This window comes from Dreissena polymorpha, chromosome 14 (genome assembly GCF_020536995.1).
Source record: "Dreissena polymorpha isolate Duluth1 chromosome 14, UMN_Dpol_1.0, whole genome shotgun sequence".
Lineage (NCBI taxonomy): Eukaryota > Metazoa > Mollusca > Bivalvia > Myida > Dreissenidae > Dreissena > Dreissena polymorpha.
Window position 1 is genome coordinate 16,232,098 of NC_068368.1, and position 25,830 is coordinate 16,257,927.

At 34.0% G+C, this 25,830-nt stretch overlaps 2 protein-coding genes and 1 long non-coding RNA gene across 9 annotated transcripts in view; all 3 read right to left on the reverse strand.

Annotated features, from left to right (window-relative positions):
* Positions 1 to 860: 860 nt before the first annotated feature.
* LOC127858321 (uncharacterized) lies at positions 861 to 13,545 on the reverse strand. Of its 2 annotated transcripts, none has more exons than XM_052395359.1 (10): positions 13,379 to 13,545; positions 7,427 to 7,542; positions 6,720 to 6,783; positions 6,322 to 6,516; positions 5,324 to 5,480; positions 4,662 to 4,799; positions 3,754 to 3,792; positions 3,437 to 3,522; positions 2,899 to 3,115; positions 861 to 2,644 (listed from the first exon to the last, which is right to left on the reverse strand). In XM_052395359.1, the coding sequence occupies exons 2-10, from the start codon at positions 7,500 to 7,502 to the stop codon at positions 2,525 to 2,527; spliced, it is 1,092 nt and encodes a 363-aa protein (XP_052251319.1). In that variant the 5' UTR covers positions 7,503 to 7,542; positions 13,379 to 13,545; the 3' UTR covers positions 861 to 2,524. The 2 variants fall into 2 exon arrangements, with proteins under 2 accessions (XP_052251319.1, XP_052251318.1); XM_052395358.1 differs by having other exon boundaries at positions 13,353 to 13,544.
* A 1,357-nt stretch (positions 13,546 to 14,902) lies between these two features.
* LOC127858333 (uncharacterized) lies at positions 14,903 to 16,149 on the reverse strand. The gene is made up of 3 exons (XR_008038854.1): positions 15,932 to 16,149; positions 15,314 to 15,378; positions 14,903 to 15,043 (listed from the first exon to the last, which is right to left on the reverse strand). It is a non-coding gene; the product is annotated as an uncharacterized LOC127858333 (long non-coding RNA).
* A 2,188-nt stretch (positions 16,150 to 18,337) lies between these two features.
* The window catches only part of LOC127858322 (SPRY domain-containing protein 3-like), a 95,875-nt gene continuing 88,382 nt past the window's right edge, over positions 18,338 to 25,830 (reverse strand). For 3 of the 6 annotated variants that reach the window (XM_052395363.1, XM_052395361.1, XM_052395362.1), the window contains exons 2-9: positions 23,936 to 24,044; positions 23,204 to 23,267; positions 22,545 to 22,748; positions 22,064 to 22,217; positions 21,423 to 21,560; positions 19,773 to 19,795; positions 19,495 to 19,595; positions 18,338 to 19,160 (exon numbers count right to left, since the gene is read on the reverse strand). In XM_052395363.1, coding sequence (XP_052251323.1) covers positions 18,973 to 19,160; positions 19,495 to 19,595; positions 19,773 to 19,795; positions 21,423 to 21,560; positions 22,064 to 22,217; positions 22,545 to 22,748; positions 23,204 to 23,267; positions 23,936 to 24,005 — 942 coding nt within the window. In that variant the 5' untranslated portion in view covers positions 24,006 to 24,044 and the 3' untranslated portion in view covers positions 18,338 to 18,972. The remainder of the gene's footprint in view (positions 19,161 to 19,494; positions 19,596 to 19,772; positions 19,796 to 21,422; positions 21,561 to 22,063; positions 22,218 to 22,544; positions 22,749 to 23,203; positions 23,268 to 23,935; positions 24,045 to 25,830) is intronic. The other 3 variants (XM_052395360.1, XM_052395364.1, XM_052395366.1) reach the window with 3 other exon arrangements.

Consider the following 25,830-nt stretch of genomic DNA (forward strand, 5'->3'; position numbering starts at 1 on the left):
GTTGCCAACTTCATTCAATCACATAATGTTGAAAGGTTTTCTTTTAAAACGTTTGCCTTATAGAAGAATGCGAAGTATTGCATCAGCGCCTAGTCCTATTACACAAGTTAATAACAATTTCATAGATCATTATACCTTTATAATGAAGCACGCGGTAAAGTATGCGATAAGTGATAGGAAATTGACTCATGGGTTAAAAACTCATGTTTCGAATCATGATATATATTGTTTCTATGAAACCAAAATAGTTTTCAGCAAATCAGGTCTTCATGTTTACAATTTGATTATGTGGAATGGTTATTTAAGATACTCCCTTTTCGCCTCTGTCTAATTTCAAAATGTACCATTGTATTGACTTTCTTTTTTAGAAAAAAAGACAAATTGAAGCCTCAACCTGTAAGCGATGTGTTGAATTTATCGGAGTATTTTAAACGAGGTAAATTTGAAACGGTAAATTCATTGCAATATTGTTTAAAACGATTCCATGGCATGGATTCTCGTTTTTGTATCAAAATGGTGTAAAACCATACCATCATGTAGTTCAAAAGTCAGTTGGACAAAATATTTATGCATTTGCAAAAGCAATCTGAGCGATTGATTGCATTAAAATGTAGCTTTCCATGGGCTATTTTTTCACAGTTTCTATAGGTATACCCACCGACGTCTGTCTATCTGTATGTACGTGACACTGCTGTTCGCAGAAATTGTTCCTGTGCTTTACCAAAGACAATACAGAAGATACTTGGATGAACGTAGGTATACAAATAGAGGCCGTTGTCAAATCGTATTCGAATTATTTTTTCACATTAGGTAAAACGTTAGGTCGCTGTAAGTTAAAATAACAATAACATAAAACGAGATCAGGAAAATGAATATATTTATTTTGTAGTAAGTCGCATTTGGTCTGTCAATCCTTTAATATATTCACACATCCACCGGTCTGTACTTCAGCATACAACAATAAAATTTTTAAAAAGTACACACAATATAATTATGAAGCTTGGTTAATATATTAACATTGCTCTGCGGATTATGTGTTATCCTTTCTGGCAACGTAAATTATCAGACGATTGTTGCTGAAAAAAAAACCTGCATTCACAAATAATGTTTTTCTAACGATACATAAGATATAATCATAACACAAAGTATAGCTATGTTGCTGGAAACCATTGTAATAAATACCATTTATGGGTGAATTGAAAAAAACTTAATAGTAATATGTAAGTGCTAAATAGACATTGTGTTTTATAATAAGCGTCAACGAGTGTACAGATTAAGGGCAATATGAAGGCAATTCTAATTTCTGGTATGGGTTTCACATTACCGGTATTCCGTACAGTTCTGTCAAAGTTTTGTCTATATAAGCTCGTACAGCTCACATCAATCGTTTTGAAGTAAACGATTATTTTTCACACACATGCAGCATATTTTATCAAATTTATTTTAAGGATGGCGTTCAGTGACATCTATTCTCAATTACTCACTGTGGCGTCTCAGCAGTTGTCGTAATGATGACGTAGACGCAACTTCAATTGTAACAAAATATACTTCCTAGATCACAAACGACCATTACTAAAGATGAAAGGATAAACCGTAGAGTGAGATGTTGTAATTTTAATATGTGTATGGTCATTCGTAAGATATTTAACAAATGCATTGAACGTTTACATAAATCTGATATGTTTAAGAATTTACAGTTTGGTTGCTAAATTATGAATTTATTATGTAATGTGTTCATACTGTAGATTTATAAGAATATTAGTCGTATTTAGGAAAAAGTAAAACGAACAGACACATTTTTCAAAATATTATAATATGTTTATGTTTGATTTGGTAAAGTAAAATAAGTTTTACAACGTTTGGATTGCACATATGGCATACAGAATATAACGTGTTTGACTTTCTCCGTATTCTTTAACGTATTGAACCGGCAATTCCTTATTAAAAGCACAATATTGTACATTTAAAGATGTGTCATTAAAATAAAATTACACTTTTTTATTATTTCAAAATTGTACATGTCGTTTCATTCGACCTTCGATTGCAAAAGTATAAAGAATCACATAAGAAGAAAGATAAACGTGGGCCCCACGTAGTACATCACTCAATTGTTTATGTCATTATGATCACTTTATCTGCGTTTTGTGTCTTTGACGTTATATGACATATTTTTGTTTTGCAATCCGCAATACCTAATGCAAATTCACACCTAACTATATGTAAAAATGAATCATTAACTTAATATAACGACTTAGCCTCAAAGAAAGCCTTTAATAATGAATGGCTTCAGAATGCAATATTGGGCGACTTATTGAAAATAAGAAGCTTACATTACAGACGTATCTGCCAATTCATTACAAAGATTTAGAGCCAAAAACAACTTCATAGTTAAATTAAGTAATAGGATACTGAAGAATGCATAAATTACATAAATAACACATTACAGAAATTGACGCAACTCAAGTTTTTCATATACAAAATACCATATATCTTAAAGAAAAGATTCAGATATCGTACAATGCGCTCATCCTTGAAAGCGCACTTGGGTCAGACGCACATCGCCGTCGATTCTAATCATGTCGTACTTGGCGACGGGATGGAGTCGATGGTGGAACTCGAACATATGCTGGTTGTTTATAGCAATCTGGTGAATAACAAGGAACATTTGCGTCGTTATCATCTGTTTATTATTGAACTGTCTGTTGTATATTATAAGAGGCTCTTTTTAAGTAAGGCTATGTCCTTTATAACGTCAAAAGACGATTAATAAGCGAATACAACACAAGATAACTCATTATAAATAAAATAATTTTGATCAAACTAAATAAACGACAAAATGATATATTGTGTATGTTTATTTAATTTGCGAAATGTAACAACTACTGTAAAGATGTCTACCGTGAAGTGATTATGCTCCACCAATATCGTCATTTCGAACGGAACGTTCGGAGCAAACGGAAAGTAAGGCACCGTCCTCTCCTCGGAACCCCAGCCGCCCTGCTTGTGGTTGCGAACTAAGGTGTTGGTTTCGTTGTTGAACCAAAACCTAGAATCCACACACATCGCAATTTCGTGGGGCTCATGGTGATTGCCTTGTTGGATGTACACAGTGAACCTTAAAAACAAATTGCCTTGATCTTTAACATCGGGTGTTTGGTGTCGCAAGTATATCGTAAACGAAGTGTATCAAATGTTTTAAAAAGCCAACAAGATATACACACATACACACACACTAAGCTCAGACATATGTTAACACCATAAAACGGTTAAGTAAAATATTTACCGATTTTTTAATAGGTGCGACTCACTTTATTGGACACATGGCGGTTTATACATGCAAACATTCTAAAGTTTATTATGATCAGTAACTTTCTACTAAACATATCGTGACGGACTTAAGAGCAAGCAAAATGATGACAATTTACCCGACACATACCTGGACGGATTCGGAAAGGGAATGCCGTGGATGACAATCATCTTGTTGGGATATAGTCCGCCGATATGATGAACAAACGGAACAGGCTGAAAAACAACGATGATAAAGTTACAAGACACGCTTTATATGCAAAGTGGTTTGTAATTAACATAGCATCGAAGTGATAAATTAAGAGGTAACACATTTTTAATAATGCATCCTTATAACAGGATACTCATAATAACAAATACATCAACAACAATATCTCATTTATTAATTTTCTTTGCTTTATATATTAAGTGGCATTCCGTTTTAATAAAAACATTAAAAATTCTTACGGGATTATGTATTGGACTAGAACCAGGATAGCTCGGTGTCTGAAACAAAGGTACAAGAAATTCAAGAATATTTCACATATGTGAAATGTGTCGTCAGCATAATTTCAACATTATGCAAACATATCACCAATTTGGCCTTTAGTGTGAAATTAGCCTTTGTCAAATGGGTGACCAACCTACTCCACATGGTGAAAATTGTTGGTACAATATTTGAAAAATGTATGATGAATGCTGAATTTACAGTCCGGACAAGCTGTTTTATGGCAAAATGTAACTTTTGACCTATAAGTTTGACCTTGACCTTTGATGCAGTCTCCACGTGGTGAAATGTGTGGTCTATTATTTTTTAAAGTGCATGATGAATGAAGTTTAAGTCTGGACCAGAAGTTCTATTGTCAAATTTAACCTTTACCCTTCAGTATTACATATGACACGCAGTCTCTAAATTGTGAACATTTGTGGTATTTTTTTCACTGCATGATGAATGATGCAATTACAGTCCGACCAAGCTATGAATTTCCAAATATAAACCTTTGACTGAAAGTGTTACTTCGACCGTTGAGGTATGAAGACAGGCATTACATTACAAGTTCTGATTTTATTCGACAAAATGTAATTTGTTAACAAACATTTAACACAAACTCATATTGGAGCACAAATAATGAGGTAGCACTGCCATGACAGTATGATTGATTAAATATCCCTAAATTTGGGTTTACATAAACAATATTTAAACACCTTTTGGAAGGAGGAGAAATAATATTTATATCATATGATCTTAGATAAGTGTTTTTTTTATTAGAGCAATTTAACATTTTTGGTAAAACAACAGAGCACACAGGGCTCTTTGTCCTTCGAAATCTAGGATCATATGATATAAATATCATCTTAATATTAATAGAGCGTACCAGTCCATCGAGATTGCTGGCGTGCAATTCATATTGCCACTCGGCGTCCAGTATTAGTCTCACCTTCGCCCCGTCAGATTCCATCCCCACCGCTGGGTACAGGCCCCCAGGGGGATACGGAACAGTCACTGTTCCCACCTGCCCATGTGCATTAACATGAGTAGACTTGTATTTGATTAAATATAACAGTATGAAGTCTTCATAAAATCAAGGGTAACATCTAAGAATTTCATTTTCTTACCCATGGGTAATACTAGAAATTATTCTTGTTTATTAAATGTTGTGCAATAGAGTTAACTAATGACTTCCAAGAACATGTCTATACTGATGTCAAACGCAATTTTTTAAATGGCAGTGTGACCTCGACCTTTAAGTTCTAGACGAATCAAAACGTCCCGTTGTGCATTATGAATTAGGAAGTTACTGACAGGTTAAGCTGTATTATGGTCAAGTGTGACCTTTGACTTATAAGTATGTCATTGCTCTTTAAAAAGTGGCATCATGTAAGCTTCAAATTGTTCCACTATATTGTTTTTATAAATAAATCAAGTTGCTATTGAACTTAAAACGAATTTTTGCAAGACAGAACCGGGATCACGCAATAAATTTACTTATATTCGTGTGAATATTGTATTCATTTACACACGCAAACATTTTTTTACCTCCTTGCCATTTCTTGTGAACAACACCTGAACATCGGGATCAAGCTTACGTCGTTCCTCTTCACTTTTCGAAAACTGTATACCACATCCCATTATATCGCCAATGTTGCACTTTGCACCAAACGGAATGCCGTTCTCACCAGATTCCTTATATATGCTATACATAGTAAAAAATATGAAGCTTAAAGGGGCCTTTTCACAGATTTTGGCATTTTTTAACTTATTCATTAAATGCTTTATATTGATAAATGTAAACATTGGATCGTAAAAGCTCCAGTAAAAAATCAAGAATAAAATAAAAAAAAGGAAAAGAACATTGCCCGGAGCAGGTTTCGAACCAGTGACCCCTGGAGTCCTGCCAGAGTCCTGAAGTAAAAACGCTTTAACCTACTGAGCTATTCCGCCGAGTATACATAATAAACGTATTTTATACATTATATAAGCAATCTTCGTAGTTTCACAAAATTTAACGACAAAAACAGAACTCTCCAAATTTTTCAATCGTTTCGCGTTGCAACGCTTTATAATTTTAAGGTTTTAAAATCGTCAAAAGATGCATATAATAGCTATATTAGAGCATGGTAAATGTTCAGTATTACTGTTTCCTCACAAATATCATAACTAAAACGAAAATTTGCGAATCTGAAACAACTTTTTTCAATTTTGTAAATTTACCAAAGCGTGAAAAGATCCCTTTAAGAAACCCTATCAAGAGTTATTGTTTTACCTTCAGCTATTATTATACAATATAGGAAATGCATAAACAAAAAAACAAAAACATTCACAATATGTTTAGCTTATTTTACACAATATGTACTGAAAGTTAGCGTTGTCAATACTAAATTGTGCCTACAATATTTCTTTTTTATGTTCCACAATAGTGTTCAAACACAGCATATCATATTTTGTTACACAAAACGTACAGTTTGGAAAACATTATGAAGCTATTAACTGGTTGATGATGACCAAGCGGTGTCGTTTGCAAAGCTGAGACTTACCATCCATCATCGGCGTGATATCCAACTGAGTATGCTCTCCATCCAGGCGCGGCATCCAGTGGATACTTGTCGGGTACAATGCCCATTGCAATGCAAGAACAATTCCCAGGGTCAACAATTTCAATTTCAAAGTAGTAATTCTCTGGAGACAGCGGCTTTGCAGCAACATAAAGACCAGTCATCTTGCCATCAAAACTGAAACATAAATGCATGGCTGGTCCGGATATGCGCTGTCAGTATAAGGCATACGAACCATTTGCGAATGTCGTGACTCATTTGTATGCTATCAATCATATTTGTTTTATGAATAAAAGCAATATGTCATTGTGTATTGCCAATAACTTCATTTCAATCTGTGCCCCAAAAATCGTTCCGTCATGAAAAATCTGACATGTTACCTCAGATGGTTCCCATCCACGTTGATACGTTCATGTCTGACCTTCCAAGAAAGATCTCTTGGGGCTAGAAAATAAATGTATGATATATCTGCTTAGCACATTGCTCCTAATTCTAAACGCGTATTGATGTATATAATATTTTTATGTAACTGTTCACATCGACAATGTTCGCGAAAAAATACGTTGTAGCCATTAAGACTCGTTCTACAAATATCGTACGTGATGAACACATATGAGAATGCATGCTTTCATTACATTATAACCTGAAAGTACTGTAACGATGAATCGAAAAACATGCAGTTGTTTTCATGTTTATGTTGATGTTGTTTTCCTACATTAAACCTTGATTTTGGATGCAATATTCTGCCTCACCGTGCTCAGAACGTGTACAAAGTAATTGATTATCCGTCAACGCCAGCGTTCAGGGTTAATTAAATATTATCAACGTTTACCATTGAATTGCACCTAGAACTTGGATCAAGGGAACTTGATTTCTGAACTATTGTGGATGGATGTGAGAAAGTGAGCAAGCGAGCAGGCGGGTGTTTGAGCGAGTGGAATAATGAGTTAATAATTAAATACATAAATTTCATGAACAAAGAAGCGTGTATCCGATGCTTCGTTTATGCACCTTCGACCAATATGTTCGCTTCCAAGTTTAGTGAACTGCATATGATGGATCGATGATATACAAAAAGTGTACATACGTATTTCCGGAGTATCAGCGCAGTCCGAACCCGTTGAATAACTGTCCGCAGAGTCAGGTACAGGTTTTCGAGACATCTTTTTTTCAACAACCCAATACAATGATCCAGATACTATTCTGCAAAGGCATACACGTGTGAGAAAATGATTATTTAAAAATCTGCAACAACAATTTAGAGGAAATCTCATAGTAAAGCCATCGAATGAGCTATAATATATATATACATGAAATAAACAATAGAATACATGAGCAACAATGGAACTTCTTGTAGATTTTAAAAGTTGTGATGCATCACCTCAGAATCGTTAATGGTCTAAATCACCAAACAGAACAGATGGCGGAGAAAAAAGCGATTAATTCCACGCCATCGTGAAATCACTTCCTTCGTATACCAGAGACACGTCCGACTTTCTGAACAAAATACATTATATACAGCCGCCTCTTCGAGAAGGAACAATAAACATTTGTTTGAATGTCCACCGTTACGATGTCACTTCCGCTGTATTATATATCACGACATAAATGATGCCGCTGAAGAAGGCCGTGAAGTCAAAAGCTACTGCTAAATGTACTAATAAGCGTTTTAATTATGCAAAAAGCCATCCATTTGATAAAAGATCTTGATTGGAACTCCACAGGCCAAGTCAATAGACCCCGCCCCAGTGTGAAACAAATGAAAAACATGACTTGAATAATAATCAAACACTAGCAATATGTCATAAAACAACATTTTAAACACTTTGACAAAATGGAAATTTCTGATATAATATATATCCCGTATTCCCATAGTACCGGCCCTCCTCATATGATCAAGACTTAAACAAACAAAACATCAAGAATTGCTGGATTTTTCCACATCTTTTAGAAGTTTTAATTTGTTTGATGGTTATCCATGACTATATATAACGACGATCATTCTCATGATTTCCGGTGTTAATTGGACAGAAGGTCATGTTTATTCCAGAGTTAGGCTTGGATTTTTAAATACGTTACACGCCATTATGTTAGTTTGTTTATGGTCTTGTAGTTGCTTTATCAAATGTTTTATATGTCGTTTATTTTTGGGGAAAAAAGTAAAAGTATTTTAAGAACAGCATACAATAATATTTATAGAACAAGCACATGCGCACAGTAACACACCTTATCAACGTATCAGAAAGCCTTATATTATAAGAAACATTGGGTCTTTTCTAAGGGCTAACAAGAGTTGTCGTTCGTTCGGGACGGTATTGGGTAAAACTGGTAAACAAACCAAACGAAAACACGTTCTGCACCTCCGATCGGCGAAACTAGAATATTTAAAGTTCATTTCAATTCAAATTTACGTATACAATTATATGTTCATTGATTGATTTACTTATATTTCTAGTGTGATGGTATTTGTGTTTAAATTCTGCTCTGCCATATAATTTCGCGACCTGAGACTTTTCACCTTTAAAAGTTTAGAGACTCTGATAATAGCTTTCTTCTTTGAAAACACTGCCTGTTTATTTAATTGATACCCACCATTTATTCCGTCGCTGTAAGGTGTTTCCTTGATTTCTAAACAGTATTAATGTGTGTTAAGTTTAAATATTGATTGATATTATTTTGTCACTGGAACACTTAACTATCAGTATCTGGAAACATTTGTTTTAACAGAAATGTACATACCAATAAAGCGTAAATTCTAGATATTTCAATAAATAAATTATGCTGTCTAATGAAATGGTTTCTGGTTTAAATATTATCTAAAAAATACTGTGTGAGAGTGATTTGATTTGTGATAGTTCAGTGTTGTGTTGTTTATTTTCATTGTCCACTGCCAAAGTTAATTGACCGAGTTCTTCTTCAGATACAGCACTCCTTCTAGATCAAAGAATTTTTGCCCAACAAATAGAGTTGATCTATTCAGCAAGTGCCTTATTCTACTGCTTGCTTAAAGATTCTGATCGAATTTACATTCATTTAATATTAAATTGTCATTTTAATTGAAGAATGTACTACATGTTATATTGTTATTGCAAATCTGGGGGAAGTTTCATTTATTTCAATTCTATCTGAGTTTTGTTTGTATTGTAAAGATTGCAACAAAAGAAGTCATTGTTTTTTATGATTAAAATTTTCATTCAGCAATAAGGTTCAAATGGTGTCTTCAAAACAACAGTAACAGGTGTATAGAAAATGTTCTTAAACTTACAACTTAACAATATCAGAAATAGCTTACATGTGGTAGAAATTATTGTGGCATAAGGGGGAAATCCTCAAAATGAGCACTCTTTCTTTATCCCACAAGTTTTATAGTTGCATGCCAAAACCTCGGTATATTCTGTGATTGTTTGGTGATTAGTTAAAGGGGTCTTTAAAAGTAAACAACTGGTATGTTGTTTTACAACTATTTTATTGATTGTATTCATTACAATCTTTTAATAAACCAACATTCTAATAAGCACCCAAAACATGGAGGTTTGTTCAAAATTTAAAATAGTTATCAGTGGAAATGTCTTTATTATTATATGCACCTATTATTGTATGTATCAATGCCTCTTTTCATCTGATAGTTCAATTGAAACATCCATGTTGATCTATACACACTGGAATTGGTCTTTTTTCATCTATATACCATAAATGTTTTTTCAACACAAAATTTCATGACTTAGATAGCTAACCTTAGATGTATTACATATGCTATTCTGTGCATTTCTGATTGTATTACATGCTTGTGTTATTGTTCATAATTGTATATGCAATCTAGAAATAAAATGTGTTGAAAAAAAAAGTTTAAAAAAATAAATAAATAAATAAAATCAGTGGAAATATATTAATCACCTTTGTCTTGAGCTCTTTATAATGCAATTCAATGAATCATACAAATTGGAAACAGTGTTATTAAAGGGAAAATTGTATGCTACTTTCAAACGTAATTTTGAATGAATGTCACGCAGGTGGGTTATTTTATTATGATAGAACATTGAAAAAAAACATGAAAATAACATGACCTAAGAGATAAGTGTAAGGCGAAGGAAATTGTTATCCACTGGTTAAATCATTAAAAGAGTTAAAACATAATGTTTTATACTGATCACATGCTTGCAGAAAATATATGTTTTCACTTTAAAAAATAAATTTTGGAGCACCATCTTGAAGATCTGTATATTTTACATTGAAAAACTGCAAATAATAAATTGTGATAATATTCTGGATATGCCTCAATTATATCAATATAATTTTAAAATCAACATAGGCCATATTTAGATTAAAAGTCTGTATGAAAGAGGTATTTTGAGAGTGATATTATAACAGAAATAAATTGTTTTTATTGTGAACGAATCATTGGATACACATTTCAGAACAATATAATTTACAATTACAATCCTCATACTAAGGATTTTTAACAAAATAAATACATTCATTGAAAATTGAGAAGACTTGCCAAATTTTGACCAAAAATTATATATTATATATATATACAGACTAACATTAAAAAGAAAGTAACAAGCCATAAAGAAGAGAAACATATTTATAAAATATTATTTCACAACAGTGACAGTCCAGTTTGACATACAAAATAGAACTCAGAATTATTATATATTGACTGGAATTTTTTTCATGCACTCTTGTTCAAACTTACTTTATATCAGATGGCGCCAGTGCAGAATAGTTCACAGAGCAAACAAAAATATCGAATGTTCAAAAAGAAAATTGTTGGAAATAAACTACGTACATTTTGTTATAATGAAGTAGGAAATACTATGCACATGTTCTGGAACAGTCGCGAAAGAGGAACTGGGTTATCATATATAAAGAAATGTACTGCAATACATATTTGTGTTAAATAACCTTTGTTTACAATGATTTACATTGATATATTGGTCACTTCGGTCCATTTTAATGCATGTTTAGAAAGAAAATGTTAGTTCCTCATTCGATTTGAATAAGGAATAAGGAACTGAGTTATAAATAAATAAAACACAGTGCACATTTTTTGTAATTAATACTTTTAATATCCCAGGTTAACAATGCTTTTTATTGATATGTGGTACACTTTGGTTAAATTTCAGTTTCCTAATCGGTTCAATTACTTTATCAGGCACTGGTTCCTTTTTCCTAATTCAGCCGCGAAAAAGAACTAAGTTAACATAACAATTTTTTATAACTAACCTTCATATAAAATTATTTGTGTGTATATATTTTACACTTGGTTCACACTTATCTTTTAATTACAAATGCTAGTTCCTTTGTTGGCTTAATAAAGAATGCTTACTTTCCCTTTATTCAGCCCCTGCCAAAAGAACTGGATTATAAATATAAAAAAAACATGTTTAAATGTTCCTGTTTTATTAAATTCACATTAATGATAAATAATTCTATAGGTTTAAAGTTGGTTGATGTGAAGTTAGTATTCGAAGTTGACATGTCAGTTCGGCTTTGAACAATAAATATTATGAAGCGAAGCATGAAGCATAATTATGATTATGTATCATAATACATAAGTTAATGTATGTGTTTATTGTCTTAAGAATAGTATGTATTATTTTTTCTTAAAACCCCATATATCAAATACTTTAAGTTTGCATAGGGAATAAAGAACTTGTCCTTATTTCTTATTGGAGGGAAGTTAACCTTATATGGCTTTATTGAAAACTATTGAAGTTACATTTGTCGTCCAGTGGACATGAAACTTGCTCAGAATGTTTGTGTTAACGATATCGCAATTGAGCTCGAAAATGATTCGGTCTTTTAAAAACTCTTCTGAAACAGGATATGTTGTTTAGGTTGTAAACATTTTGGCTCAGGTGAAACCTTTAAACACAGGTTGAAGATGCTCCTCTCTGAAAACGATTGCAACCATTAAAGAGATACAATGATAGTGTGATGTTGAAGCTGTTTTCATGATAATTATGATCATTGTGATACTGGGGATGGATTCGGAAACTTGTACAACATTAATTACTAATGATAATGAAATACTGAAGTATTTCAATTATTTCAGATTATTATATTTATTTTTTGAGAAAATCAAATATTGATAGTGGAGGTAAAGCAACAATAACTGTTTCATTTGATTCTTATTTTACCTTTCCTTCTATTAACATGGTATGTCACTAGCTGTAATTGGAATCTCTCACATTGATCTATAAATGATTCACAAGTGACCTATTGAGATTTGTATTGGCAGCCTCTTTTGCAGGAGAGACAACCAGCTACTGGCAAACGGGACTGTTCCAGTAAAGTTGTCTTCCATAATTAAAGCTAAGGTTTAAATACGTTCTGTTTTGGAAATATTTTAAAATATCAAGTTTGTCATAATAATGTGTCTATAGATTAAATATTATGTTTCATAAAGTACGTTATTTCATAACTCCACCTTTTTAGAATAATTTATTCATTCGTGTCACAAGTGAGCGCTTTATAGCTCATGACCCTTTTGTTATAAATACTTAGTATTTAATAAATAGAAACTCTTAAAAAAAGAATTACGGGAATACGTTTATGCAAAGAATTTTATTTCATTTAGCAGGTTTGACATGTTTTTGTTTTCAAATTATACGGTTTATTTAATTCATGGTCTTCTTCGACTTTAAGTCCTTGACCAATGTACATTTTAATTGGTATAGAGACGTACAATCTATCTATGTCTCTGACTGGAACAGTGCAAGAAAAACACAGCAGGATTAGCCTAAAAACGAAAATGTATTTCAACTCGAACGGAATAAAGCTACCCGTGTGCAATACATTTTAAGCAAGACATACATTTCACTGATGTTAGAAGGTATTACAATTTGTGATCGTATTCTACGCGACGCTCAACAGCCGGAAACACACAATCTCTGACTGGAACAGTGCAAAAAAAAACACAGCAGGATTAGCCTAAAAACGAAAATGAATTTCAACTTGAACGGTGATAAAGGTATATCCGTGTGCCATACATTTTAAGCAAGACATACCTTTCACTAATGTTAGAAGGTATTACCATTTGTGATCGTATTCTACGCGACGCTCAACAGCTGGAAACACACAATTTCAGTCAGCTTTCGTCCCAAATAAATAATAAATTTTTGGAAAGAAGCAATAAAAACTTAAAATAATTTCACTGAAAACGAAAGTTAAACTTTTAAAAACAAAACAAGAACAAAGACAAGGAAATTATTAACTAGGAAGTTTGCGAAGTGAATGGACACAAGGGCCTACTTCCGTTGCATAACATTGAAATTGCTTCTTCCGTTGCTTTGCGTCGGAGATTTTCGATAATTCAGCAACATATGAATCATGCATGTATGCTGTATAAAACAGGATAGGAAACAGCGGCAATTCTGTCAAGAGCAAATGTGGCGTGCAAATAGTTCGCATGATTAAATCATTTGTAGAAAAGTATATATCTTTATCACGGCCGTTATGCAAGGGCCCCACCTCTTTTTTGAAAAGCATTAACAACTTAGCCAATGCTACTTCCGAGGTGGCGCTAAGGACCGGATGTTTTGAAAATTCACGGATTAAACTACAGGGTGAGTAGGTTTTATATGGGTTTTTTTCGACATATTTCGCATTATTTAAAAAATCTAACAAAATATAGTGCGGTTCAACGAAGATTAGTTAATTCACAGATGTACAGACACATACAATCACAAGTCATTTGGGGATTTGGAAACGTGATGACCTTTATTAGTTGTAGCATGGCAGAGTTTTTAAAATCTAATCGATGCCTTTTGCCTGTGTGGCAAGCAAATACCAACTAAATTTTATCGCTAATTACATCAAACGATTGCTTTGACCATGGACAAGTTGTTGTATGCTTCTGGTCGCTGTTATAGATACTTTTGCATTTTTCCAAAGAAATGGAACCAATGCTAAGAAGGCGTCGCTAAGAACAGGAGGTGGTTCCGATTGAATATTCCAATCGCGGCTTTTGTTCGAGCGATATTTGTAGTTAACGCTAAGATAGAATGTCCGATATTCCATTAATTGTGCCACTGGTATGAAATAAAATGTTCCTGTTTGACAAATGAGAATTGTAATAAAAGTAAATGGAAAGGCTTGGTCCTTGCTTCACGGAAATGATATATTATTGATTAAAAGAGACATTTGTTTGAATTTCCACTAAGTACTTCTTAAAGAACCCGTGTATTTAACGCATTGTCAAAATTACTCCACATAAGAGAAGCATAACTATATTCAACTATATTTAAAAGCGAGATCGATGTCATCAATCGTGCGACGACGGGGTTCGCCATTTGTTCACAAGGTAAAGTAATCTAGAAAATGTGACTTAATGTCAGAGGGGTAAATTATAATTCATCATTGAATGAAACTAACCTATACCTAGAACACAATATTGTTAAAAACGTAAAGCTGTATACAATATGTAAATTGGTTAAGTAATTGTAAAAGTTAGAAGGTCCTTATAAATCCAATGGAGCGACCAATGGAGCGTCCGTTATCCTACGCACTCTGAACCTGAATTACCAGTATAAAGTGCAAATACCTACCATCAACTGCCCTAGTTTTATATCATGGATAGAAGTGATGTAGAATTAATGCCATGACCAACCACTGCACGTTATTTGTCATGGCCAGGAGTCGAACCTGCGATACTCGGATGTGTAATCAAATCCTATACTACTGAGCAAGCCGCCCGGGTCTAAAAAACAAACAACATGTAGTCAGGTTTACAACAAATGTCCGTCTCCACATCAACACATTCGTAGAATTTACCTCAAGAATAAATACTATGCTCTAAAATGTTAATTTCGGACGTTTTAAAACAAAACGAAACATTGCAATCAACTACTGCATTGTAAACGTAAATATTTCATTCTTCATTGTAAGTTTATTTTTGGTCTACAATATAAAAGTGGCATCTTGAAAACGGACTAGGATTTTAAATTCGCAGAAAAAAACATGTACTCACCTATTTCAGTAACGGAAACACTAATGAATTACACGTCGTTGCCATGCAACTATTTGATATCATAACTGAAAGTGATCACGATGATAACGTTTCTAATTAACATGCACTATAAGACAAGTATTATCTATTAAAAATATACTACTTGTTAGATTCAATACACCGATATGAATCAACAAAGTCATATTACGCGATATTTAGGCCTTTACATAATCAAGAATTGAAACGAAACGACAACATTAAAGCAATACAAGGATATATATTTAGATGGTAATGTGTCTCTTTATAAAGCACAAAACCGTTATAAATCTTTGTGCAAACACCGTCAACAACCCGGGTGAATCACTTCTGTTGAAAAATTAATATCTTGGTACATGTTTTAAGTCACCTATATATATTGCTCAAACATTTTCCCGCAAGTCCGGACGTAATAATGAAGACAATAACCTGTTTAATATCTCCTCAAAAATAAGCTTTACCCATTTTTATTGTACCCTTGAAGATTTTGCACACCCATAAGTGTGTTGTATGTCGTTAATTGAACTGAAACGGCGGTTGCATATCAAGCACATAGTTCGTCGTATAACCGTTTGATGTTAACATTTAACGTTTAAATGTTACCTGCTGTTGTTAGTGTATGAGTTGGTACAGGATCTGCATGCATATCTATTATCGTTCCATTCTTTACTCGTTTTTTTGTTGTTGCTGAAATGAAAAACAAAAAGCGTCAAAATTTTTGGAAACGAATCAATCGAGCTAAAACCATACATCTTGTAACAGAAAAGCATTTGTTACAAATCTTTAAACGCGTAAGTGAATATATAAACAACTTTGCTGACAACTTGTGAAGTATTCAATTGTGAATTGATTTGTTAACGTTTCAGAAAACGTATATATCACAATGATAATTTACTTCAATATTGCTAAAGGGCCGCTTACTTATGCGATTCCTCAGAAGTTGTCATATATAAATCATGCTTTGGTTTTTTGTACTGACGATGTACATTGTGCAAGTCATAATAAAACACATGTTTTGTTCTGTTCTGTACAATACGTCGTGACATTACAACGTATAGAAGAGCACAATCATGTTATCATTTGTGACGTAGAAGCTTCCATAAGTTAAATACTTTACCGAAACCTAGTTTATTCAAATAATATGCAGGAACAGAATAGTTTGGAAAACGTACCAGTATACCGCTGTATTTCTTCCAACAATATAACGTCGTGTTTACCTTATCAAAACACAGGTTGCTTGTGAAACAAGGCAAAAAGAAGCATTATCAATCTTATATTAGTAATATGATGATGGTATTGTCATACAACTGTTAATTCAAATATATTGTGCATTAGCTCCACCTCCTGTTCTTTGCGCCACTTGGTTGGAAACATGCATACTCTATTATATCTAAATGAAGCCAATGGGTTTACGAATTCAGCAACTAGTATATGTTGAACGCAATCTTTTGATATAGTAAGAGATTTAATTGGGTGGACAATCGCTCGTCACGCAGACAAAATGCATCGATTTGCTTTTACAACCTCCATCATCCAACAACTTATAAAGGTTCTCACTTTTCCAAATGGGTTGTGATTGTTTGTTTCTGTGCATCTGTAAATGAATTTATGTCCGCTGAATCGCATTGTATTGCCCGACTTTAACAAAAATACGAAATCCATTTTTAAAAATACATATAAAAACAACTAATCCTATAGATAAATCCGTGAATTCTCAAAATATCTGGTCTTAATGCATCTAAAAAAAGAGGTGGCGCCCGTGATTACCGGACGTGTTTATGACGTCCTATGTCTGCAAAAGTACTTTTTAACTTGCAGATTGAATGAATTTGCTTCTGGTTGCGCGTTCAGGAAAGACATCGTTGTGTACGTTTGTTATATGCTAATTAAAGTTACAGTGACGTTGACCTTTATCCAACTGTTCCAGCTGTTCCCAGATGGGATTTCAAGTTAGGCGTACCTTAAAGATACATACTCATAGTATATTCAGCAAATCCCTCCATTTAAACTCAAGCTATTAAGCAGAAACCCTTCTTATGTTTTTAAATACAGTAACCTTGACCTTTGCATGACTACCCTTATTGAGCTTCCATGGTATGTCTGCATTCCAGCAACATACACGAACATATAATCAACCTACACACAAAATTCCCATGCAATCTCTACACACAAACACACGAATTCACTGGAAACTGTATTTGTATTTTTATTAAAAGTAACATTGGCATGGACCTGACTGGCCCTTAAAGCAATCTCAAGCTAGGAATTCATCAACGCTACGTCCACACAAAATGTCAATCAAATATCTCCATAAAAAATAAGTAATTAAACAGAAGCTTTTGTCTATAAAAATCAATGACCAATGACCTTGATCATGACCCGATATAACACAATTACAATTCCAAGTTAAGTTTCCCTGCAAACTTTAAAATTAAATCAATATTGGTATATGAAAACTTATTTTTTTTAAACAAATTGTCTAAAATCGTCAACCCGCACAAACGCCCGCCCTTATAAACATTTTATCCATGATTTTTAAGTTTTTGAAAGCCTTGCTAAAATAGGTTTGTAAGGTCGAGTAATAGTAGTTGAGTAAGATCTACCTTACCTTTTAATTTGAATTTCCCGCGACGATATCCGAACATTTACGAGCGCAAGATTGGCTTCGGGCAACTTATGAGAACTACGTCGTGCTTCCGACGCTGCCCGAAACCAATCTCGCGTTCGCTTGTAGATGTTCGGATATCGTCGCAAGACATTAACATGGACTATATTGTTTAAAAAAATAAAGATCATTTTGTATCTCGTTAAATCGTTTACAATACATCATCTAGCGTTGGAATTTTGGCTATTGCTATAAGAAACATTATTTTGGATTAAATTTATTTTACGAAATATTTTACGAAATATTCGTTGATTTGTAGTGGTAAAGGGCATTAAGAATAAAAAACAGTAATCTTCTATAAAACAACATCATTTCCTCCATGACTTTAAACTGTTTAAGATCATAGTAGGGATGGCTGTTTTTTATTGCGTAACATTTTATCAAGAAAGATTGTGTCATCTTTATTTACCGTTTTGTATTGATAATCAGAAAGCATCTATTTTTGGATAATACATGTACGTGGGAGTTTATATGCGAAACACCCCCAACAAATCATACAACTGTAGTAGAACGGCGACATGTTTGTCAGTTTGTCTTGGATGAATACATTAATTGCAACTTTGTATAAAATGTTTTTAAACAACAATATGCGAAATTTAAAGAAAACATGTTGAGCCGTTTTTTTTAGAAATTATATAGTTTAATAGTTCAATGATATTTTATTTATTTATTCATACACATGTATATATTATACATATACGCATAAAAGTGAATAGAAGTACCATACAGTGAGATTTACATAATTATAGACGCTTGAACATACTTAATAGAAGTGTCTAAAATAGAAAAATTTCTATTATTCAATTCCGTTTGTTTTTTTTCGTTTTTTTCCCAATACTACTCATCACAATAAAACGCCTCTTATAACTTTACAACAATGGTCCGAAATTTTTAGGGGAAATGATTTCACAAAGCGTGAAGATTCAATCAATTGCAATAGTTGAGTTTTGCTTCTTTCAGAATTCGTGAGGTGTATTGTTTAAAATTTCTGTTTGATTTCCTTAAGTATTTGATCAGAATATCTCTCCATCAACTGCTTATCAACGGGTATTTCTACACCATTTCGTTTCACCGTGATGTTCACACTCCAATTTGTTTTGCCAATTTTTGCCAGTTCAAGAGCGCTTGTCAAAAACTGTATACGCCCTTCTGAAGTTGATGCATCACCTGAAAACAAATTTTATAGTTACATATTTTCTCAATGAATCGGTAATTGATAAATAAAGTCAGTTCACTAAGTCAGTATTTAATCAATTTAATAATTGTTAGCATGTGTATTTCTTAATATATTTTTAATCAAATATGATTTCAATAGTCAAAAAAGATCAAATTTAGTATAGAATGTCCTTTTGGAAACCGAGAACACAGTTCCATTCCTACATTTATTTTAGGAATCATAACTTTTTAACTTTGCTATGGCTTTATCTTGTTCGACACTTTCTAGCCACCGCGGTTGAATATTTACATGATGCTATGTGAGCGGAACCCTAGACCTTCGTACCTTGGTACTGAAACATGTTGTCTGCCTGATCGTAGGAATCTTGCACCTCTTTCCATGTTTTCAGTCCCAGAGCATTCAATACAATCTTCTTGAGCTGATTTCTGTCACAATGTTATAGATATTGCAATATTTATTAGATTAATGCAACGCCGATACAGCCTCCAGAGAGAAAATCTTGTTACCGTTCATTTATCGTTTTATTTAAGGCGAGCGACCTTTACGATACACAACAATACGTACAACAGCAAAATACTTGTATTGTGTTATATTAAACATACCGTTTTGATAGGTCATCACGTCCCTGAAAAAGTAAAAATACTCGGTATTTATCAAATCTTCAAAGTATCGCTTTGATATGCCTTTTGAAACACGGGTCATGATTTCCCTTAAGCACCAACCTAAGTTTAATATACACCAATGGTCGAAGACTAAATCTTTTGACCTAGTGTTTGACTCCACTTAACCTAGGTTCAAAGATGGCCTTTAAATTGTCATTTTAAACATTTTGACAATGATTCATCCTCCGGGTAATCTGACCCCCAAAATAACAAGACTACACCAAAATGTCGAGCTTTAGTGTGTACAGAACCTTTTTTCCAAGAGACAGAAAGCTTGCGGATGACATTGATGGTTATTATTTATTTGATTGCATGATGTATGATGAAGTTATAATCCTGGCACTCTGTATTATCCCCATATTTGGCATTTGACCTTTATGTGTGAGCTTGACCTTTGTGCTTGGAGACAGGCAATGTGCTATCTGCACATGGTGAACTTTTGTGGTAATTTATTTCAAAATTGCATAATGAATTATGAATTTGCTATCCGAACAAGCTAAGTGTGACCTTTACTTTGCACATGGTGAACATTTGTGGTCAATTTTTTTTTAATTACATGATAAGTGATGAACTCTCAATCTGCGCAAACTGTTGTATGGCCAATTTTTATTCTTTGACCTCAAAGTTTGATTCTAACCTTTGAGGTACGGAGACGGTTGTTAAACGTTACTCAATGTCTCCACATGATGTACATTTGTAATAAATTATTTCAAATTGTTAAATGAATGATGAGAGTCCGGTCAAGTAGAAAGTCGAGTTTTACACACCACGAATCATCTTTTTAAAGTGGATAATTGTGGTATGTTATTTAAAATTTGCAAAATGAAAGATGAAATCAGAGTCTAGACAAGACAAACGATTTTATTTTAAATTTGACTTTTGACCGCTAAGTAAAACATTGACATTTGAGGTGACGAATTTTCAATGCGAGAGGCTATATGTTTCATGGCCAAATATGCCAATTGACCTCCTAGAGAAATCTTGACATTGGAGGTAACTCGACGAGTGTTACACGCAACAAGATGCCTCCATATGGTGGTAAATGCGGAACGATGGACAGACGGACAATGACAAATCAGAAAAAAACACTCTTAAAGTTGGTGCATATAAAGGCAAGTCTTTGATGTGGGATCTGCAAGCCCTGAAATTTTTCGGCAAAATGTAAAATTGTTAACGTACATAAAACCTAAACTTATCTAGAAGCACATAGAATGAGGCACCACTGCCATAACAGGGGTATGATTTATTAAATATATCGGGTGGGGGAGGTGGCGGGGTGGATACCCTACCCTCAATCTGGGTTTGCATAAACAATCATATTTAAAACACCGATCAAGTAAAGTTTAGAACTACTTGCAAAGCAAGATTGCAATTTAAAAATGGAAGAAATCACCATTTAGGAGGAGGATGAATCACACCCATGAATAATATTGATTTTTAAAATCCAACATTTTGAAAAACAAAGAGCCCTGTCTACTCTGATGTTTAACCAAACATGTTAAATTGCTCAAATATAAAAAACAATACAACCTTATCTAAGATAATATGATATAATTACCATATTAAAAAAATAATGTATATATAATATACCATTCCAGCGAGTTCGTTATCGTGTAACTCATACTGCAACTCGGCGTCCAGTATCAATCTCACTTTCGCCCCGTCAGAGTGCATCCCCACCGCTGGGTACAGGCCCCCCGGGGGATACGGAACAGTCACTGTTCCCACCTGCACAGAGGCATGAACATGAGTAGACTTAAAACAAGTATAACATTAGGAGATCTTCATAAAAACCAGTAAAACTTTTAAGTTTTCAGATTACAACACAATTCCCCTGGGTAATTCTAAAATTATTATTGTTTGTTTAATGCTGTGCACCAGAGGTAACTAATTACTATGGAGAAAATGTCTATACTGATGTCAAACGCTATTTGTATTACAATTATTTAACATTTGCGTCCCTTTGTGAATTATGAATGAGGAAATAACAGTCCGGTCAAGCTGGTGTATGCTCAAATATGACCAATTAATTATAAAAGTGACATTGCTCTTTTAAAAGTGACAGCATGCATGTTGCAAATTGTTCCACTACACATGTTTAAAAATAAATAAATCAAGTTGCTATTGAACTTTAAAACTACTTTTACAAGACAGAACAGGGACTACGCAATTAATTTTCTAACATTCTTGTAAATATATGATTCATTTACACACGCAAACATTTTTCCTACCTCTTTTCCATTTCTTGTGAAGAACACCTGAACATCATTAGCAAGCTTCCGTCGTTCCTCTTCACTTTTCGCAAACTTGATACCACAACCCATTATGTCGCCAATGTTGCACTTTGCACCAAACGTACTGCCATCCGAACAAGCCTTATATAAGCTATAAAAAGTAAAATCAAATAAACTTAAGAAACAATATCAGGAGAGTAATAGTTTTCGCCTTCGGCAATTATTATACAATAAAGGAAATACATAAACAACAATATTCACAGCACTATATAGCTTATTTTACACAATATCTACTGACAATTAGCATTGAAATACCAAAGTGCAGCAAAAAGTATGTATTTGTTGTATACAATACGATAAAAGCTCTATCACACTACCGGTATATCATAATTTCTATTCAAAACATAAAATTTTGCAAACAATTTGCAGCTGTAAACCAGTTGATAATCATAAAGCAGTGAGCACTGCTGAGACTTACTCCCCATCGTCAGCGCGGTATCCAACTGAGAATGCTTCCCATCCAGGCATGGCACCCAGTGGGTACGTATAGGGTACAAGGCCGATCCCTATCTCCGAGTTTAACCCATTGTCATCAATTTCAATTTCAAAGTAGCCATGCTCTGAACACAGTGGTTTTGCAGCAACATAAAGACCATCCATGTTTGTGTCATCTGACACAAAACTTAAAAAAGAATCATCTTTAAGTATAATAGTTGTCATACAAATAATCTTCAACAGTGGTATTGACATGGTATGTGTCAAGATTTTAATGCAAATGCTTCAAATCACTTTGAAGGCTAGAACTTTGTTGTCCTGTAACAGCATTTGAGTCGCGCCATGATAAAGTTGGTATAAAGCCATTTGCGGTCAGGGTTGCTCCAGATCAGCTGGTGCAATCACACAGTCTGGTTAGGAGCTACCATGCACGCTATAAAGTCAAGCAATATTTTGTGGTCTCATTAGCGGAAAGAGAAGCTGCTGATCAGACTGTGCGAAGGCATACGGTGGTCCTGATCTACGTTGTCCGTATGTAACATAATACCCTTTTTCGCATGACGTAACTCATTTGCATGCTATAAATCAAATTTGCTTATATAAACAAAGGTATTATGTGCAAATCTTGGCCGAAAAAAATACCTCAGATGGTTGCCATCCACGTTGATACGTTCATATCTGGCCGGCCAAGACAGATCTCTCTGGGCTGGAAAATAAATGTATGAAACGTCCGCTCAACACATTGCTCTTTATTATAATCGTGTATTGTATTATCTATAAAATACATTTAAGTAAACAGTTTACATTGACAATATTCGTTGGGGCGAGAAAATAAGGTGAAGCCATTTAGACTCGTAATGAAAGTATTCTACGTGATTAGCACGTATGCTCATGCAAGCTTTTCATTACATTACATGATGGGGTTCGCCAGTTTGACTCGTTCTGTTAAGGTGAATCGACACAAATGCAGTTTTGGTATGTTTATGTTTTTTCCTATATACGGACATTGATTTTGGATGCAATATTCAGTCTCGTCATGCTTAGCACTAGTACAAAGTATTTGAGAATCCGTCAACGCTAGACAAAATTACGCTAGCGTTCTTGATTGATTTACTATTATCAACGTTTGACATTGAAATACAACCTAGAACTTGAATCAATGGGACTTGATTTCTGGAATCTTTTTGGATGGATGTGAGAAAGTGATCAAGCGAGCAGGCGGGCGTTTGGGTGAGTGAATTACGGATGATGAGTGATTTATTAAATACATTGATTTCATGAACGAACAAGCGTGATTCCGATACAAGATTCATTGCATTATGATCAACGTGTTCACTTGAATTGCACATGCTGATATATAAAAAGTGTAAATACGTCTTTCCGGAGTATCAGCGCTGTCCGAATCCGTTGAATAATAGTTCGCTGAGACAGGTTTTCGAGACATCTTTGTTCATAAACCCAATGCAATGATCAACTCACTATTCTGCAAATACATACACGTGTGATAAAATTATTTTATCCTACAATTGAATGTTTAATTTTCAAATCAATATACCGTATGTACATAAAAGCCGTAATTTATCAATCCAAATGCAGTGTTTCTTTAAAATTCGTTTAGCTAAAAAGAAACACCCTGATTGAACTAGTGTCCCCCGCGTGGTAACCAGACACTTGTATCGCGACGCTAAGAAGCTTACACAATTCCTCATATGTTTTACAACACAGCAAGTGCTTATTTTAATAGAAAGATATCACTTGATTACGCAATTCATGTCCATGACGCGTATGTCTGCATTTTGTACGAGTGTGTGTGTTTTCGATGGATTATTATAAACAAAATGAATGCAAGTGCAAGCCTCGCCATGTTAACCTTTCTTCAGCTCGTCGGATAAATTCAAGTACACGAGCACACTAACATAGTATTCTATATATATACAAAAGTCTGCAACAGCAATTAAGTGGAAATCTCATAGTAAAGCCATCGGATGAGCTATGATATATAATACACAATAGAGTACATAAGCAGTAATTGAACTTCTTGTAGATTTTAAAAGGTGTGATGCCTCCACGCACAATCGTTAACGTTTTCTTTTTAAAGGTGAAGGGACCTATCTCAATACTATCAAAAAGGGGGAGGGGTGGGGGTTGAGAGGGGTGTATAGTGTGGGGTGGGGTCATTTATGACATTATCTTTCAAACATAAAAGGGGGATTTATGGGTGGGATGGTGGGACAGTCTTTCAAAAATATAATAACAAAATAAATAATTGTGTTCTTTTTTACCATGTTTAAAAAAACAATTGGGTGGGGGGGGGGGTCGGAGGGATGAGAGGGGTGTATAGTGTGGTTTGGGTGGAGTCTAGTGTGGTATGTCAGGTAAGTGTTTTGTCAAAGTATTAATCAAATCTGATCATAAATAAAGAAGTAATGGCAATTTTATCAAAATTTAATACTTTGACCTTGAAAGTCAAGGTCATTTAAAGGTCAAGGTCAAATTAAACTTGCCAGGTGAAGTACCCTCATAACAATAAGAAAGTATTTGAAGTTTGAATGCAATAGCCTTGATACTTAATAGAAGATAAATGGATCTAAACACAAAATTTAACCAAATATTCAAAGTTATTGAGTCAAAAAAGGCCATAATTCTGTCAAAATGCCAGTCAGAGTTACATAACTTTGCCTTCACAGTCCCTTTATGATATTTAGCAGGTGTTTTAAGTCTGAAAGCAATAGCTATGATAATTTAGGAGTTAAGTGGACCAAAACACAAAACTTAAACAAATTTTCAATTTTCTAAGTAAAAATGGGGACATAATTCTGTAAACTGCAATAGTTATGTTACTTTGCCTGCCCAGTCCCCTCATGATAATAAGTAAGTGTTGCAAGTATGAAAGCAATAGCATTGATACTTTAGGAATAAAAGGGACCTAAACACAAAACTTAACCAAATTTTCAATTTTCTTAGTATACAGTACGTCTAACGCGATTTCTGCCAAAAACACAGTTCCGCCGTGGACCATTTTTCGTCAGCGTGGACAATCACCGTGACCTGGATATCTTTTCAACGTGATAAATCGCTATGACAGTGGTTGATCACCGCGGGCGTTCTCGGGAAATCGATCTCACGGTGGACCGCCGCGATCGCGGTGGATCACCGCGGCCTCGGTGGTTCGCGGTAAAATACAGGTAAATGTGAAATTCACACAGTATATTTCGATATTGCAGACCGTACATGTACATGTATGTTTGCAAAGTTCATGAATGCTTTGT

Excerpts from the sequence above, each read along its gene's own strand:
- LOC127858321 (XM_052395358.1), bottom strand. The coding sequence starts at position 13,381 with ATGGTAATACCTTCTAACATTAGTGAAAG. Across the intron at positions 3,793-4,661 it reads CCAGCAATCTCGATGGACTG|ACACCGAGCTATCCTGGTTC; the intron begins GTACGCTCTATT and ends CCTTTGTTTCAG. Across the intron at positions 3,116-3,436 it reads CCCTTTCCGAATCCGTCCAG|GTTCACTGTGTACATCCAAC; the intron begins GTATGTGTCGGG and ends TTTGTTTTTAAG.